Source organism: Sphaerodactylus townsendi, linkage group LG09 (assembly GCF_021028975.2).
Source record: "Sphaerodactylus townsendi isolate TG3544 linkage group LG09, MPM_Stown_v2.3, whole genome shotgun sequence".
Lineage (NCBI taxonomy): Eukaryota > Metazoa > Chordata > Lepidosauria > Squamata > Sphaerodactylidae > Sphaerodactylus > Sphaerodactylus townsendi.
In genome coordinates, this window is record NC_059433.1 from 39,983,417 (window position 1) to 40,001,987 (window position 18,571).

At 39.9% G+C, this 18,571-nt stretch overlaps 1 protein-coding gene across 2 annotated transcripts in view; it reads left to right on the forward strand.

The window, feature by feature from the left end:
• Positions 1 to 15,913, forward strand: part of PTPN2 (protein tyrosine phosphatase non-receptor type 2) — a 35,367-nt gene extending 19,454 nt beyond the window's left edge. The window contains exons 6-10 of one of the 2 annotated variants that reach the window (XM_048507535.1): positions 4,786 to 4,995; positions 5,854 to 6,015; positions 8,895 to 9,088; positions 11,568 to 11,669; positions 15,567 to 15,913. In XM_048507535.1, coding sequence (XP_048363492.1) covers positions 4,786 to 4,995; positions 5,854 to 6,015; positions 8,895 to 9,088; positions 11,568 to 11,669; positions 15,567 to 15,588 — 690 coding nt within the window. In that variant the 3' untranslated portion in view covers positions 15,589 to 15,913. Of the gene's footprint in view, positions 1 to 4,785; positions 4,996 to 5,853; positions 6,016 to 8,894; positions 9,089 to 11,567; positions 12,707 to 15,566 lie in introns of those variants that run through there. The other variant, XM_048507534.1, reaches the window with a different exon arrangement.
• The last annotated feature ends 2,658 nt before the right edge of the window (positions 15,914 to 18,571 follow it).

Sequence of the window (18,571 nt, forward strand, 5' to 3'; positions counted from 1 at the left end):
AATATAGTGTTTTAAGGATTTTTTTCCTTTAAATGTAACTTATTTTGGCAACAGTATGTTATACATTTAAGACATTATTCAGTGTTTTCAATGGTATATAGTTCAGCTCAATACTGGTAGTCCTACCTACTGTGACTCTGAGAGAATTTCTGTCCAAATGATTTCTTTTGTTTACCAGAGAGTTATGTTCAACTATTTTTCCCCTACCCCTCAGATGGTAAACCTAAAGATGCACGGGCTTTGGTAGTATGGGGGTCAGCAATTTGCATCTCTTTTCTCAATTATTAGGTGCGCTTTCACATAGAAAATTAAGGTATTTATACATCTAAGTTTCATAAATATGCCAAGTAGTACAATTTTATACACAAAGTTATAAATAATGCAGCTTGTATAGTGCAATTAGTAAAAGAAGGTTCAGTTTGATAGAAAAGGAGATATATGCAGTGTTTTCCAAAACTTCCGTGGGGTTTTTTTTTAAGTGTTTCTCCGTGGCTTTAAAATTCCCAGAAATTTTAGATCTCTACTTGCTACAGCTTTCTCTCATTGAATGGCATATGGTGGAATGAAATTTGTTCTGTAAGTAATATCAAGTGATATCTTAAACTGTTTTCTTTCTTTTTTGTTAAATTATCTACATAGCACATAGACATTTAGAGAAAATAACATGGTTAAAATACTAGGAGGAAAAAAATATGCAGCACTACAGAGAGAGATATCCAATTTATTTCATTGGCCATTGGCCTTCACAATCATTACACAAGATATTAAACCTATAACTCAGTGGTTACATATACATAAAAAGAGGCATAAAGTAAAATTAGACCGTTACTGTGTTGTTTGGTCTCAGATCTTTCTAGCTGCTGGTGCAAATAGCGCTATTCTTTCAGAAACTAGCAACACTACAGGTAGAAAAACTGTTTCTTCTGTAATGTTCCATCACAACTGTAGGTCAACCACAATTAAAAACAGAACCAAGCCTCTTGAATTACTATAATCTATGCCTATAGCACCTATAGGATCCAAAATATTTCTCCATGCCTTTGTTTATCATCCACATAAGGATGGAGTTTTAGCTTAGCAGAGTCTCCTTTGGATATAGACAATTCCAGGCACAGTCTCTGGTGTCTCTAGTAAAAGGATCAGGTGGTAGGTAAAGTGAAAGAGCTTTATGTAAGATCTTTGAAAGCCACTGCTAGTCTTGATCATGTAATAAGAATGTATGTACAAGTATTCTGGTCTGTTTCGTAGTTGCAATATTCTTAATAGGTAGCCTAGTTGCCACACGCACACACACAATTCCCAGATAGCAATTTGTTGCACATTCCTCAGGAGCATAACTCAAGGCCATTAAAACTCCACTGATCTGCAGCAGTTCAGCATTCATTGAATTCTCCTCAATTATTGAAGTGACTATTTTATGTGCCAAATGTTTCCTGCAAACCCTTTGGCAAAGAGCTCTGCTGCTGGTATCTCTTTTGTGCCTAATCAAAATGAATACTCAACAGGAAGATTATTCTTGTTCTGTGAAAGTAGGATGTCTCTGTCTTTTCTTTTCCCCCGAGGCTGAGCCACAAGCAAGTGGGTGTGGGTTTACAGAATTGCAGGTTTTAGCATCTGTAGAAATTGCACTGTAAGGTAGCAGCTGTCTTAAGGGGAGAAACTACTTTTGTGTAGAATTTGAGGACTATACTAATTAATAATACTACTGTACTCATTCCTGGAGGCTGAGCTCAGCAGTAAAATCTAATTTAGACATAAGGAGTGAAGTAAGACTAGAGGGGAGGAGAAGTACCGTGTTTCCCCGAGAATAAGACCTACCCCGAAAATAAGCCCTATCATGATTTTTCGGCATTTTTGGAGGAGGCTTAAAATATAAGCCCTACTCCAAAAATAAGCCCTACTGGTAGTTACAGATCAGGATGGTGTGATCCAGCAGGGTGCTCCGGGCCAATAAGGATGCAGCTAGCATCACACATGACGGAGAAGCAACAGGGCTGCTGAGAGCCCGCCTTAATAAATTGTGAAGGTACTGTATTTCTCCTAAAATAAGTATTATCCTGAAAATAAGCCCTAATGCATCTTTTGGTGCAAAAATTAATATAAGACCCTGTCTTATTTTCGGGGAAACACGGTATGAACATCTTACCTAGTTTCATTATTTTAAAAAAATGACAGTTTGATTTTAAAACTTTGCATTATCTTTGGTCAGTTAGAATTTGTAAGGGGAATCCAAAAACCTTGACCATAATCTTTCTGTGTACTCCTTTGAAGTTGCGTCAAAGTGATTTATTTAAGTACAGCTGAAATAGGGAGAGGGGCACTTGGATTTTTTTTGTTTTTAAAAAACTAATACATTTCTAATTCCATAACAGCTAGGGTTTTTTAACTACCCTATATACTCGCGTATAAGTCGACCCGCATATAAGTCGAGGCACCTAATTTTACCACAAAAAACTGGGAAAACTACTTGACTCGCGTATAAGTCGAGGGTGGGAAATGCAGCAGCTGCTGGTAAATTTCAAAAATAAAAATAGATAGCAATAAAATTACATCAATTGAGGCATCAGTAGGTTAAATGTTTTTGAATATTTATTTCAAAGAAAAACAGTAAACTGGCTCTGTAAGTGGAAAAGAGGGTCAACAAGAACAATATGGTATCAACAATAACTTTAAAAGTACAAAAACCTTAAGCTCAACCAGCAAACCAAGCTAAAACACAAGAGTTTAAAATCCTCCAAAAGCTGGATTCCCTCATCATCATCATCTGTATGTCCAAATGTTAACCCAACTTAGATTTTTTTAAAGAGGGATATTATTATCAGAAATGGAAAATACTACTATTAGCTTTCCATTGTGAAAGCAATGGGGATGGGCATCCCCTTTGGGGGTCAATAACTTTGGATCCCCTGACCCAAACTTCACCAAACCTGGCTGGTATCATAAAGAGACTCTCCTGATGAGACCAGCCAGGTTTGGTGAAGTGTGGTTCAGAAGGTCCAAAGTTATGGACCCTCAAAAGGGTAGCCCCATCTACTAATAGCTCCCATTGAAAACAATGGGGAATGGGGGCACCTCATTTGGGGGTCCATAACTTTGGACCCCCGAACCAAACTTTACCAAACTTGGCTGGTATCATCAGGAGTGTCTTCTGAGGGTACCCTGAAATTTTGGTGCCGCTAGCATAAAAACTGTGTGCCCTGCTGGCCGGCAAAATAAAAACACACACAAAATTTTAATGACCCGCATATAAGTCGAGGGGAGCTTTTTCAGCATTAAAAATGTGCTGAAAAATTCGACTTATACATGAGTATATACGGTATGTTTTTTTCTACTGTTGGAGATGGCAAGCTGTTACACTTCTGCAGGCTAGTAACTTATTTTCTAAGCTATCCTAACTTCATCGTGCTATTGAGTATGCTGCCAACAACTAAGCATGTGTGGGAAGGTGTGCATATACCGTATATACTCGCTTATAAGCCGAGTTTTTCTGCCCTTTTTAAGGCTGAAAAATGCCCCCTCGGCTTATACGCGAGTCACCACTTACCAACAATCACAAGCTGCTTGTTGCTGCCCTCCCTGGAGGGTGAAGTGGAAACTCCCACAGCCGGCGGGCTCTTCAGGCCTCTGCTGAGGCAGGGGGCCTGGCCTGGGACGACCTCCGTGCGCCACTTGTTGCTGCCGTCCTCGGAGGGTGAAGGGGGAACCCCTGCAGCCGGCAGGCTCTTCTGGCCTCTGCTGAGGCTGGGGGAGGCCGGGATGACCTCCGTTATGGCTGCACAATCCACTTGTTGCTGGGCTTCCTCAAACCCCAGCTGGGAGGCAGAGGGAGCTCCTTATTTGGGCAGTGACTCCCCCTGATGTCACTGCCCAAATAAGGAGCTCCTGCCTCCCCACTGGCTGGGCTTCCTCAAACCCCAATCAAGGTACCACTGTATCTATTTTATTTTATTGGTATCGATTTTTATTTTTGAAATTTACCAGTAGCTGCTGCATTTCCCACCCTTGGCTTATACGCGAGTCGATAAGTTTTCCCAGGTTTTGGTGGTAAAATTAGGTGCCTCGGCTTATACACGGGTCGGCTTATACACGAGTATATATGGTAATTTTCTTAGCATTATTTTCAAGGCTGTACTAAAGCTTGGAGTAAGTTCTGCTTATTAACATTCAGAGAAATCTACACAGTTCTGCTTGACAAATCTGATTGTAGGAAATGATGTAATAGGCTTGCTGCGTCGTGACAGTCAGTTGGGCTCAAATGAAGTTCAGTCTTCAATATATCTACTTCTCAACATGGCCCCAGCTGTGGGTATTTAAATCTGGAGATTACCCACACACATATCCACACACTGGAGGGTTAACCCTCCAAAAATAATAGAAGCAGTGTTACCCAAATCACTACTGTGAAATGCCTGTAGCTAGTAAAAATGAGGTGAGTGGAGGACAACTTTTTAGACAGTTTTGTGTTTGCAGGTTTAGCTATTGTCAGCACATTTTCAGGGTTATTGTAAGTGAAATGAGATGGGTGGGAACCAGGAAATCTGGCAAAACCTTCAGAAATACTAAAACTAGCAGTTCTACATTTATCAACATGACCATTACTATTTTCATAAGCAAAGCTTTGTTTTTGTGAAATGTAATTGCACTGTGAGAAAAGGGGTAATCTACAGCTGGGTCTTCCATAGTAATGGCTAGGAGCATTGCATTGTGAATACCGGTATAAATGCATGGAGTTGAATGTATCCCATTGAATTCCCTAATTTGTTGTCTGTGTCTCTTCCTTCTTAGAACGGGGACTGCAGGATAATATTCCATTTTCATTATACTACATGGCCAGATTTTGGAGTTCCTGAATCCCCAGCTTCATTCCTCAACTTCTTGTTTAAAGTCAGAGAATCTGGATCTCTGAGCCCTGAACATGGACCTGCAGTCATTCACTGCAGTGCTGGAATAGGGCGCTCTGGTACATTTTCATTGGTGGATACATGTCTTGTCCTGGTAAGTTTGTCCCCAAAGCAAAGAACTGTTATCCAGTTACTTCAGTGTACAACGAAAAATTAGGTTTAATGGGGTTGAGGGAATCGATTTTTGAAAAACTGAATTCTCTGTAAATATAAAATGGCGAAAGTTGTCCCATTTTGTCATTTCCCCCATTATGGAGGTCCTTAGCAGGCATATGATGCGTCATTCCACCGACATTCTTGAGAGCAAATAAAAAAGGCTGCAGAAGTAAGGGAGGGAGGCATATTCTGTATTGTTATGCTGTTGGTATGAACACCACTTCTCCCCGTATTAGGCTTATTCAAGAACATGAAGGCAAAATTCCTGTGGTTCAGTAGTCTGTCCCATCTATTTTTGCTGCCTATACTGAGACTTAATGTCTTGAGTTTCAAGGAGAAAGTTAAAAAGTACAGTTTTCAGTCTTTCTCATAATTGGAGAAAGTTGGATTAAGTAAATGTTGAGGTTTCTGTCTCCTTTGAAAGTATTATAAATGGTTCAGCATTCCATCAATGAGAGAGAGAGAGAGTCAGTATAGTCCAAGTGTCTTTAATTAGTCATTGCATTTTGATATGTTAGAATTTGCCAGCATGAGGTTGGCAGCTGGTGATGAGGCCCCTTACTGGGCCTAAATGATGTCACTTCCAGTTGCATCAAATGTGATGTCATTGTATCAGGACGCTAGCAGTTTTTCTATTGTTGCCCAGCTGAATAGCAGCAGGAAAGTCAAGCTGAGGTTGGGTGGTGGTCTGCCTCGAGTGGGAATCTGGCAACTCTGTATAACATGATAATTACACTGAGTAGCTTCTGTGTGTTTTTGATCTGTCACTACCGTTAATTGTGTTTTTCTGTTTCAGATGGAAAAAAGGAAAGATCCATTTTCTGTTGACATTAAACAAGTATTATTAAATATGAGAAAATACCGCATGGGACTTATCCAGACTCCTGATCAGCTAAGATTTTCATATATGGCTGTAATAGAAGGAGCCAAATATATAATGGGTGATTCTACTATACAGGTAAATGTTTGGAATCTATGTACTTTTGAACCCTCTCACCTTTTGAAGCATTTGTAATAGAACTATTCAGGCAATGAGATAAAATGCTCTTTAAAATGTTCTTTATATTTTTGCATATAAATTGGAATAGTAATCTGTTCTGTCAGGTGGTATTTGCGCCTTTTCTGGTTGAGTGAATGTTGGTTTACTGAGATAACCACATTATGTTATTAGATGTTAGATAATGATGTAGAATAAAGAATTCCCTTATTGCTGGCAGACTTAACTTGTCTCAACTAACACTCTTTGTGAGTACAGCTTGTACAAATTTGACATGAATGATTCCGATATGTAAAGTTAACTGAGAGTTGCTGTAATTACCACATCTGTCTTCATCTTCCTCCTTTCTGGTACCTTAGTGTCAAGGTGCAGTACAGTACATATAAAACACCTAATAAAAAGTGGGAATACTCGGATTGCTTTTTGATGCTTCGTTATCTCGTTCTAACCCTTCTAGCATTATTTTACTGTGTCAAGGTTTCTTGAGCCCAGGATCTTTGGCTGAATCAATCCAGATTTTCTACTGATGCAAAGAGAAAACAATCAAAAAAGCATTGCTAAGGAATATGGGACCCACATGGCTAAAAATCATGTGAGATGGTAGTGAGATTGAGTAAGAAATCAGGTGGAGTCCAACCCCTTGTCCCTTACTAATCTTTTCATAAGAGGCTCCATTGACTTTTCTAGAAAATACATTGACACTTGTTTCTCAGCATTGCTTATGTTGGGGAATTATTGTCACTGCACAGACTTGTCATGCTGCATTCGCAATATCTTATATGAATCCATTGTATTGTGAAAATTAAACACTTCTAATATAACTATTCTAAATGTCACAGGGTTTCACCTGCTGGCCATTGAGCTCTGTTATGAACAGGCCTCAAGCTTTTTCTTGGGACACTCAGAGTTCATTCTGCTGGAGCTGTCATGACATCCTCTGCCTTCTCTACTTGAACTCTGCAAAACAGCTCCCTGAACTTAGCCTTGCAGCTTCATTAGGCTGTAGGTTCTCAGTCATATTAAACAGATCAGCAAATATATACAGTCAAACCAATACTGAAAGATTTGAGGCCAGCCAAGCCTAAAAAACAAGGACCGTATATGTAGGGATACAAGGCAATGAGGTTCTCAGTCATAGCCAGAGCAAATGCATCCTTTAGCAGAACAATAGTCAACACTTTTGTTCTGAAAGGTAGGTCAGTTTGATAGTCTACACATATTAATATGGTACACAGAGACACAAAAAAGTTAAGAGAAGTTGCCTATCTGTAACTATTCTTTGACTGGTCATCTGTGCATTTATACAACCTGCCTGTTCACAACAGTTAACTTGTTGTGGCATCCTCTTTCCTTCTGAAAGGAACTGAATGAAAAGGCACAATCCCTCCCCTTAGGCATGCAGACAGAAGATGGCTTTTTGCATCTAAAGGCTAGCTCTAGAAGTTGCCAAATTGTGCAGCGATAACCACCTGTAACTACTGTTCTTTGTGTGGTTAAAAGTAAATAGTCTATCTCAGGGGTAGGGAACCTGCGGCTCTCCAGATGTTCAGGAACTACAATTCCCATCAGCCCCTACCAGTATGGCCAATTGGCCATGCTGACAGAGGCTGATGGGAATTGTAGTTCCTGAACATCTGGAGAGCCGCAGGTTCCCTACCCCTGGTCTATCTCGACCTTGATTGCTTCAGCATATTGGATTAGTGATCCAAGCTCCCATATACAGTAGAAAGGATTTTTTTTTGAATTGGCTTTCTTCCTTTCTTATGCCACCACCCCTTGCTAATGCTGTTGGTGAGGATTCTGGAACCCTCCTGAACAGTATGCAGTGCAACACAGAGAGACACTTCAGTAACAGAGGAGAATTGGGTGAAATTCCCTGTTTCTTTGGCAAGCCCTGTGAATAGAGAAAAAGCTCATTCAGTAATGAAGGGGAACAATTTCCCTCCTTTCTGCAATACCTCCCCTCCAAATATTGCAAGCACACAGTTCCAAATGGCTCCTATAACCTTCAGCCATCACTTAAACAGGGCAGGGGAGCTTCTGGTGAAGGTGAAGGAAATCTCATTCTTTAACTACTTACCTTCCGGGCCCAAGTTGGGTTTTGTTTGTTTGCAAAGTACATGACAAAATAATATCAAAAACTACTTTGTAACTAATTCTTCTATGGGTAGAATTTTGGTGGGTATCTAATCTTAAAGGCAATATTAGGAAACAGTGGTGTATAGTTCTTTGGCACATGAATAACTGTTTCCATGAAAATTCAGTCATCACAAGTATTACTTAGCGGAGCAGGCACAGAATAAATGATGACAAAGCTCTATTGCATTGTGTAATCTGCCTTGAGTCTGTTGTACTAATGAACTAAAGAAAAAAAAGAACGTCACTGTGACTGGAGCTAGGGTTGCATCCAGAGAATATTGAATGCGGTGGGAGAGGGACAGCTGCTAGTCCTGTCCTGCAAATGCTTGCAACAAATGCTAGCAGAAGAGTTCATGGTGCTGTCCCAAGTGGCTTCTGTTGGAATCTTTATGCCTCTTCTTGCACAAGCAGATCATCATTTTTGAATGCCATTTGAATGTTAACATGCAGCAAAGTTTATAATAGCTCTTCTGTGCTCAGAAGGCACCTTCAGCTGTTCGGCACTTCTGTATCTCGTTCCTTATTTTTGGTCAGTAAAACTAAACCTTATCTAAGGTACTAGATTTTCCCATGTTTTGCATGTTATCCTTTTGATTATTAATTTTAAATTACTTTAGCCTATCCAACTGCCACCATGGTGGGGGAGGAGGGGACAAATTCTGGTCTTGAAAATTTCAGTAAAACAAATTATCTTCATTCAGAGTCAATGGAAGGAACTTTCAAAGGAGGACCAAGCGCCAAGTTCTGAACACTCTCCTCCATACACAGCCAAACTTCCAATGGAGAAGTACAACGGGAACAGTGTGGGCTTTGAAAATCAGGGGCAAACTGAAGATCTCATAGATGCTGAGCTGACCTCGACAATTCAAAATACTGCAGATGCAAATGCTGACATGTAAGCATTGTCTTTATTTAAATGCTTGAAAACTGGCTAGAGAACCTTTTCATTTATTATATCTGACCAAAAGGCTAGGAGCTGTTTTTATAATGTCTAAACAGACAGTCATGTATGTTCTCTTTTTTTAACTTTGAGAATTTGACTCCTATACCGCACTCTGTTGGGTTATTCCTGAAGATTTCTGGAAGTTTCAGCTCAGGAGAGTAAGATTCTCTCTTTTTGCATATCGGGACAGGAGCAGAGCTGGGAATTCTGTGTTAGACAAATTTGACAACTAGCTCAAAATTGGGAATCCCAGCATTTATTTAAAAAAAAACAGCTTCTAGCCCTAAGGGTTGCAGAAAGAAGTTTGAAATCACAGAAGAGGTGTCACTCAAAAATGTGTACTTCTATTATCTGGTGCAAACAGTCTCAACAACAATTAAAGAAAACAGCTGCTTATTGACCTTTAATCCTGATGAAACCATAGCATACTGAAACCACTGTGTAGTAGTTGATAATTCTAAACCCTAGTACTGGTGACCTGTGTATCATGTAAGCCAAGAGGAGGGGAAATTGCCTTAACTGTATTTTGTTTGCTGGAAGAGTCAGTATAAGCATAGATAGTACAAAGCCACTTCTAGCCATTGTTCACATCCAAGATTACAGCCAGACCTTTACCATATCAGAAGTATTTAGCTTAACTGTATGTTACAGAAAGCAAGATATTGTTACAGATGAGATTGTATGCACCCCATTAATTCAGACTTGTATACATACTGTTCCATTTTTATGTGGTAGGAAATGCCAGTTGGCAGATTGTTGAAGAGAAATAGGTATGTTTGTCATGCATTGTGGTTTATATGTACTTCTCATAACAAAAATGGAGTTTAGATTCCGGGCTTCAGGAGTTAGACTTTTTGTGCCTTGTGACCACCTGTCCAGTCTTCATACTTGAAGATAACTTGCCTCCTAACCATAATCCTTGCACATATCTTACCAACAGCTGTCCTTCTAGCAATCATTTTTTAAAAATTAAAATACAAATTTTCAGAGGCTGTATGTGTGCAGAAATTCTCAATTTGTGGCAAGGCAGCAGGTTTGTGCGCAACTTCCCTGTCTCTGTTCACAATGTGATGTTGGACATATGTCTGTGTTCTTGCAGTCCTCTCCCCCACCCCACCCCCTCAAGGGGAAGTGCTGTGATTTTAGGAAGTGGGCATGGCATGTAATGCATGGTTTGCTGGAAGAGCATAGTATTTATGAAAAACAGCTCTTGGAATGGGACTTTTCTGCCTCTTGCTGCAGCCCATGGACTTGCTGAGATTGTCCTCCAGAGAAGCCGGAATCCTTGGTAAACAGCATGGGGGGGGTGGGGGGGGAGCTGTCTGCAGGGAAAGGGGGAAATTGGGAAAACTCCTACTGCCATGGATGTATGTGCCTTAGCACATGTGCAAAATTGATGCTTTCCAGTTGTGTGAATTGGCATTCAAACAAGTTTAAAAGCAACAGCAAACTTTGCACTTGCTTTCATAGCAGCTGTATTCAGAAGAGTCACATAAAGTTGCAGTATTTGATCCAAACAGTTTTCTTGTGACTTCTTTTAATATAGCTGTTAATCTAAATATGTAAAAAAAATGTTTAAACTTTTTATTTGTATAATACAATTTAGCATGAGTTTCAGTATAGATTCAGGTTTTTTTCACAGCAAAGCGCCTGCCATACTCATTGAGAGCACTTTATGCTGGTGATTCACTTTCCACCTTAGCTTCTATTTTGTCCAGGTACTAGTCAAGGTACTCATTTTTGTCTCAGCAATGTAAACAACTTGGCCTTAAATACTCTGGACTCCTCCCCGTACATGTACATGTGTTGTGTTGTCTAAACTTATCTCCTTCACAATCCTGATTACAAAGTACACAATACATGTACACACTTGTTTTTGAGCAATTTCAACATGTATACAGAAACTAAGAACATACTAATGTTCTCCTCTGCATGCCATATGCAGAGAGCTGCTCTTGATGAATATCCCCCTTTCCCAGATTGGTTGACTGGTTGAAGTCTGTGTACCTTCCAGAAGGGTTGAGAGATTGTAGATTGGGCTAGCTCCTGGTGGCCAAGTTTGAGCTGATGTATTACCGCTTTGTTATGCGCTCTGAATTAGCTCTAAAACAGCACAAGGGGAATGAAGCTCTTGGAATGGGACTTTTCTGCCTCTTGCTGCAGCCCATGGACTTGCTGAGATTGTCCTCCGGAGAAGCAGGAGTCCTTGGAGGGGGAAATTGGGAAAACTCCTCCTACTGCCAACAGAAGTGCCTTTCTGTCAGTGTACACGCCTTATGCTGTTTGATGAGCATCTTTTGGTTTCAGCTCACTGAATACATACAGTAGTGTTGATTTTTGTTTCCAAAATCTTGCTTCCTGTTCTGCACTTTTAGGGTAAAGGTAGATTAGAAAGATGAATAAAACAGTCTGACTTTTTTTGTATTTGCAGTGCTGTTCGGAAACGGCTGAGAGAAGACAGGAAAGCTAACACAGCACAGAAGGTGCAGCAGATGAAACATAGGCTGAGCGAGGCTGAGAGAAAAAGAAAAAGGTGGTTATCTTGGAAACCTATTCTCACTAAGCTGGGGTTTGGTACAGCCATTTTCATTGGAATTTATTGTTTCTGGAAATTTTTTTACACAGGCTCCCTTATGTGAGTGTGTGCTTCAGGTTGCAGCCCTGTGCCCCTTAATATATGCTTAAGTTCCACACATGTTTACTGACTGCAGAATGGCAGCCATAGTTTGCAGACCAACTATGCTGCTAAAACACCAGTGGCGGGGATATGACATTCAAGATCAGTGTAGCAATGTTGTAAGGTGCAGCATGTGGTTAAACAGATCACAAGCCACAGTCTCAGGACTTTCTGAAACCAGATTGCTACCTGGAATAAAGTTGTACACTGTTATTAGGTAATCTAAAACCCATTTTGAGCAAGTACGTATATATTACTTAAAATGATTCTCCACTAGATCTAAGGTAGAGAGTGTTCTGCCAACTCACATATCTGATACAAGCAATAAACAGTGTGGTGTCATACTATGAATGCAAAGCAATTACAGTGACGTTACGTAATATGCTAGTAAACATTTATATGATCCAAACTTAGCATAAATACATTTTGTAACTCTATCTTTAATCATACTTTTTGTAGATAACTGTATTTTGTAAAAGCCAGATTTGTACAAAAATTTCAGTGACCCAAACAAAGTTTGCATTCAAGCAGTTAGCAGTGCATCCATCTCCAAACATTTCAAGAGTGATTTGGAAATTCACTGGCCTTCATCAGAATGTCACCATTCCTTATGTAATGATTAGCAAATTGCCCCGCTGGGATTCAATGTCAGGAGATAGGGCTACTTCTCAGTTGTTATTGTGTTAAGTTGCATTCATGTATTTATGCTTGTAGTTAACATTTACTTTATTTAAAAACAAAAGACTTGAAAATGTTACATTTTTATAAGACTTCTGGAAGCTTGGTACCCTATCTCAAAACTATTTTGAGGAGAAATTGTGTTAATTTCAGCTGCTGTTGGAAGCTAATAGTTTATGTCAAAGTTTGAACATTCCATTAAATGTGAAAACTTTTTTGTGTCTCTCATTAATTTGATTTGAGTCCTTCACTGGAACATTGAAAATGGATGCTTCGTATTGGAAGTGGGCAGCACATGACAAATTCATATTTCTGACAGCCACATTAAAAAGTACATAGCTACAATACAGGGTTGTTGTTTTTTTAAGTACAAGAAGAAATTGAATTTGAAGTACAACTGACAAGCATTTTTCCCCTTCTCTCCCCACCCCTATCCCTACCCCAGTCACTGGTCTATTTGGGAATAATAGTTGGACCATTGCTGGTTAAATCATTATGTAGTTTGGGGCCTGTGAGATCCAAAGAAGACTTTCACTAGCAGAAGAGGAATTATTTTGGCTAGCGCCCGTTTCCCATCCCAAATACCTGTATTGCACACAACACTGTTCCTGACAGTTTTCTGACCCAAGAAGCAGCATTTTGATGATCATGCGGGGCTGAACCAGGGAGTTAAGAAAAGACCATTTGGTGAGTGGTCCTTTGGATTTAACCCCACAAGAACTTCAGCTAGAACTAACATTATTCTGCGGATATTCTGCTAGCAGAAGTGGACCCATCTCCTATCAGCAACCTGTGACCTGAAAAAGGTGTTGCCATGCAGTAGGGGACTGTCACAGATCGAAAGCCATGTCAGGAGGGGCTGCAGTGAGGTGGACAGCTGGGTATTCTGTTGGTGGAATGTCTGTGCATTGTAGCTCCTTATGTTGTGATCAGTGTGCAAGTAATATTCCACAAAGTGGGAAGTAAGTGTCTTAGAGCCTGTTAAGTAAAATGGTTTCAGGTGAAAATGGTAACTTTTTTTTTTGCTGAAATGCAGTCTTCATCTCCTTGGATGCCTACCTTCTTCTGTGTTCTGGCTTTTCGTTTGCTAAGATCTGGTGAAGACCTTTTTCTTTTTTGGAATTATTTGTACATGTTGAACTCGTTTAGCTGAGATGCCTCCTTGACCAGTGAAACAACATTTTTGAATGTACTTTCTTGTTTAAAGATAATAATAAAGACACAGGCTGCACTGATTTTTTTTCCCAGCTTTGATAAAATATATCAAACATTCTTTGTGGAACAGAGTCATCTTTTGGTTCTATGTGACTCATGTACCTTAGTTTGGGTGCACGCTCTCAAATGCTATTCTGTATTTAATTGAATGAGGCAAGAAACAGAAATGTTTAATAACATTAGCACTGCTTCATTAAGACTGATCGGAATTCGTGTATCACAGGAATCAAATTATAGTAGAAAATGAAACAGTTTAATTTAGGATAGGCTCCTATGCAGGATGAGTGGAGCCGTACTATATAAACGGCAATTTCTCCCCTTTCACTGCAATCATCTGTCTCCTGAAATTATGGACCCCAGGAAAAGAGAGTTGAAGGGGGCAACCGTGAAGGGAGAAGTGGCAAAAATCAAGTGCAAGTGGTCAAAATTTTAGGTTCCAAGCTTTCTTCTCTGGGTGATCAAGGCTTTCAAGTTTGAAGTTCTCTTTAATTGGGTTTGAAATCTTGAGTGCGCTGATCTTCGAGTGTCAGTTGACAAGGCATCCTGGTAGATTTCACTAGCCCTGTCAACTGTAAGAAGCATGTTTCTGGCACTTGGAGATAAGATTAATGCTTATTTGCTCCCCTGCACCAAACCAGGAAGTCTTATATTCCGTATGGCTGTGTTATCACCCTCATGATCTCATTCTTACTTAGTATCTCCCATTTTATTTATTAGGTACAAAAAATGCATAAATCAGTTTCACAAATGGGAGCTCAGGCTGTGATTGGATTGCTTCCAAATTTGGATGAGCCTTTCAAAAAGTAGTTATTGTGCGGTTTTCATTAATGAATGTATGCAGATTAAAGTGAGCTATAATATTCATGGAACAAAGTTGGTTTCTCTGGAAAGTGGTGCCTTAAGAGCTAATGTTGCCTAGATCAGTTTGTTGTTAGCATGCATATTTAAAGGGCTGTGTTAGAAACATGTTACAAAGTACTATGCAAATAAGAGCAGGACTAGAGTGACCACTGGAAAACCAGAACATTGTCAGCAAGTTTGGAGGATTTGCACTTCTGTTGGCCTGTGTGGTATGTCGTTAGTGTCAGACTAGGATCTGGAAGACCCATGTTTGAATCCTGACTGCCATGGCAGCTGGCTGGCTGACCTTGGGCTAACCACATACTTTAAGTCAAACCTACCGTACAGAGTTGTTGTGAGGATGAATGGGAGGAGTGTAACATAAGCTGCTTTGGGCTTCCTTTCAAACTTAGCAGTCCCCTAGGGCTGCCTTTGCTGTCATCTCCTATCCCTGGAATCTGCACTTTTTGGTAAAACTGACTCAAAATACATTAATTAATTATTCATAGATTACCAAAATACTAAAGCTTAAAACACTTTCTTGCATATATTGTCAAACATCAGTGTAATTGTTCCATGTTTCTTTTGATACTCTGGGTTGAGTCCTGTGCTTGTTCAACTCATGCAAATGGTATGAAATACATCATTGATCCAGCCATTACACAGTCCTACCCCTGCCCTTTAAATTGAACTATGGCTTATAGGTTTGTCATACAAATTTGTGATGTTTGTGATCAAAGACCTGTCCTCTAATTGTTCTATTGATCCTTGATTCGGTTAAGAGCAAGACATCAACACTTATATCCAACTACCTTTCATAACTATTCATTTAAGAGCATTTGTATGTGGCAAGGAGGTAGGTGTGCAGGTGCAAATATGTGTGCTAGTAACTGCTTATTCGGAATATGTCCATTTGACATTTTTTCCTTAAATATCAAATCCAAGTGAAACTTTAAAACCTGGGTGTTTATACTTCTGACTGTACTGAACCTGTGACTTTTTTGCGTTGTGTGTCTGTAGGCAGAGAATGACGGACACCTAACTCTCCAAGACTTATGAATATTCTGCAGCTATAAATTGCATACTATTGGCATGCAAAGCAGGACATGACCCCTCGCCAAGAACAAAAGTGAGGTCTGAGCAATACCCAGGTGGCCTCACAAATATCTGTTTACAACGTAAACACCAACCAGGGAATGATGTATACCCACCAGCAAGAGACGTTGCAAAACAAAACAAAATGTCTTAATTGTTTTATGCTTGTATTAATTGTAGAAATGTAAGAGATCACAGTAGATGATACTTTGTTACTGCCATTCTTATTGTATTTTTTATACTTGGCAGCATTAAATATTTTTTTAAATTGACTTTGGTTGTGTGTGTGGTTTTTCTCCTACCTCACAAATGGGTTGTTAGAAAATTGCAGTTTGTTTTCAGCCAGAACTATTTGCTGGTACCACCTACACAAGGCAGAAAAGTCATTCTTTGTGCATTTACTTGACTGTGAAGGTAGAAGCATGGTTTCTTGTTAAATGTGCAAAATAAGAATACAACTCCAGAACGTCGTAGGATTTATAAAGCCCAACAATTGTACTTATTTCAAACCACCTACAGGTTTTTTAATAAAGACTGGCATACTTATGAACCTGCTGAACGTGGTGCTAAGAGTCTTTGAGAGAAAAAAAGTGGTGTCTCAGTGAATGATAAAAGCAGTACAGCTACTAAAAACTTTATCTAGAAATGTGCCTTAAAAACCATGGCAATTGTTAGGCCCAAGCCAAAATTCATCTTTTGGAGAAACTGGACACAGTTGTCAGGTAGGTGGAAATGAAATCTTTTTGAATTCTCCGTTATTAGTAATGAGCAATTTGCTTTCTAATTATATTTGTTAGCAGATTCACACATTTTGGAAGAAAAAGGGGAAGCATGCATCTTCCTTGGCCATGTAACTATGCATGTAACTTAGGCTGGGGTCACTCAAGTGCCTACCCCAGCTGTAGATTTGTGCTTGTAAACAGCATATTTCAAATGCCTGACTGAAAAAGTTTTGTTACAAAAGGGATCTGATCTTCAGATTAAATCTACTACATCTTTTTTTAAAAAAACTCTTGCTCCAGGTTTGTTGAGCATTCAACATTTTGAAGTTCACTCAACTTAACAGCATGCATGAGAATGTTAAATATCAAGAGGATACATAAAATTGCTCCATAAAGGCAGCCTCAAAGTTGTACAGTGTAAATTCAGCAAAACTACATAAGGGATGGTATCAAAATCACATTGCATTTTCTTCAATCTGGGAACTGTAATCTCTTGCTAAAGTTCAAGGAAGAAGTGTCAATACTTTTCTGACTCAACTTCCTGTGGAAAACTAAGAAAGCTTTAAGCTTCTTGGACCAGTGGCCAATCTATACCTCTGAACTGTCATACTAATAAAACCTACTAACTGCAATCCTGCACATGTTTAAGTACTCCTTTCTGTTGATGCCTTTCCCTCCTGCACTTTTTCCTCTTTTCTCATCCCAGCGAGCTTCTTTATTTTTTGATATCAAGTCATAACTGAGTTATGGCAACCCTGCAGGGTTTTCAAGGAAAGAGGCGCTCAGAGGTGATTTGCCATTGCCTGCCTCTGCATCATGCCCCTGGTATTCCTTGGAGGACTCCCATCCAAATGCTTCCCAGGTTGGAGGCTGAGTGAGTGACTGGTCCAAGGTCACCTAGAAAGCTTCCATGGTGAAAATGGGGTTTCCCAAATCAGTCTGACACCTTAACCACTATACAATGCTGGCTTCCCTATAGCCTCTTGCTGCTTCTCGCTTCCCTCTCTCCTTTCCACCCACCAGCTCAGCCCTCCCTAAATTTAGTCGTTTTTACCCTGACAGCCTCTCCCTGAGGAAACTGTAGTTCTGGCTGCTGGACTGGGCCCAGATGTGCAGCCAAACCAATCATCAGCCAAGACCAGGGCTGGCCACCATGTCGGGCCCATCTGTACAGGGAAGAACCTGCAAATAGTTGTTTGCCCCTATATCCCACTCCCCCCCCCCGACACTATTTCTTGTTACCCCTGGCAGCTGCCATATCCATACTTTTCCTAACTTCCTTCTTTCGACCAACTAACCTGTTGTCTGCCTTCCCTCTTCAGTTATATTTATTCACTTCATTATACCTTATCTGTCTCAACAATGGATATGCAATAGCAGTTTCCATCATTCCCCTCTCCTACATTTTATTTTTACAAAACTCTATGAGGTAGGTGAGGCTGAGGGTGTGACTGGTCCAAGGACATTCAGTGAGCTACTTTGGGAGTATGGTAGTTCAAACCTAGATCTCTCAGATTCTAATTTCAGCATCTAAACAATAAACCACACTGTTAAACAGCAGCAAGCAGCCAAGCCTGGCTGAATAATGCAAGCTGGGTGATAGCAAGTCACTTAGCAATTGGTGACAGGCCCAACCCCTAGTCATCTCTGTGGAAAGTGCCTGCTTCTCCGCACCTGACAGAAACCATAGCTTAAAGGCTGCTAATACTATTGTGGCTGCATAGCAAACGCCACAAAAGGGAATTTCTCTATTAAAGCAACTGCTAGTTCTATTATTTTGGTACCCCAATTCACCTTTCTACCCCAGGCTTTTCTGAAAACTAGGGGTTTTTTTGGATTTGCAGAAAGGCTTTGTCTACACATGGCCCCAGTCTCTGGATTTAAGTATCTCCAAATGTGATCATATTAAGAATTAAATATATTGAAATAAGTAGAATTGTGGCTATGGTTTATAGCCAAAAAAGTAAAACAAGACAGTACCCTCTAATTAACATGCAATGTTGCAACTGCTGAACTAGTCATGTAATAGCTGGTAACAAGCGTATACACAATAACTTGGGAAAAACGTTGAAATCAGTGTTGTCCAGTTTGGGGGGTGTTTAAATATGCCCCTCTTCATACAGACAATCTAAATGGGCATTTCCTTGGAATCCTGTGTTTTAAGGAACTAGTCTCTCAAAACAAGGTATTTAAATTAGTCCTTAGTGT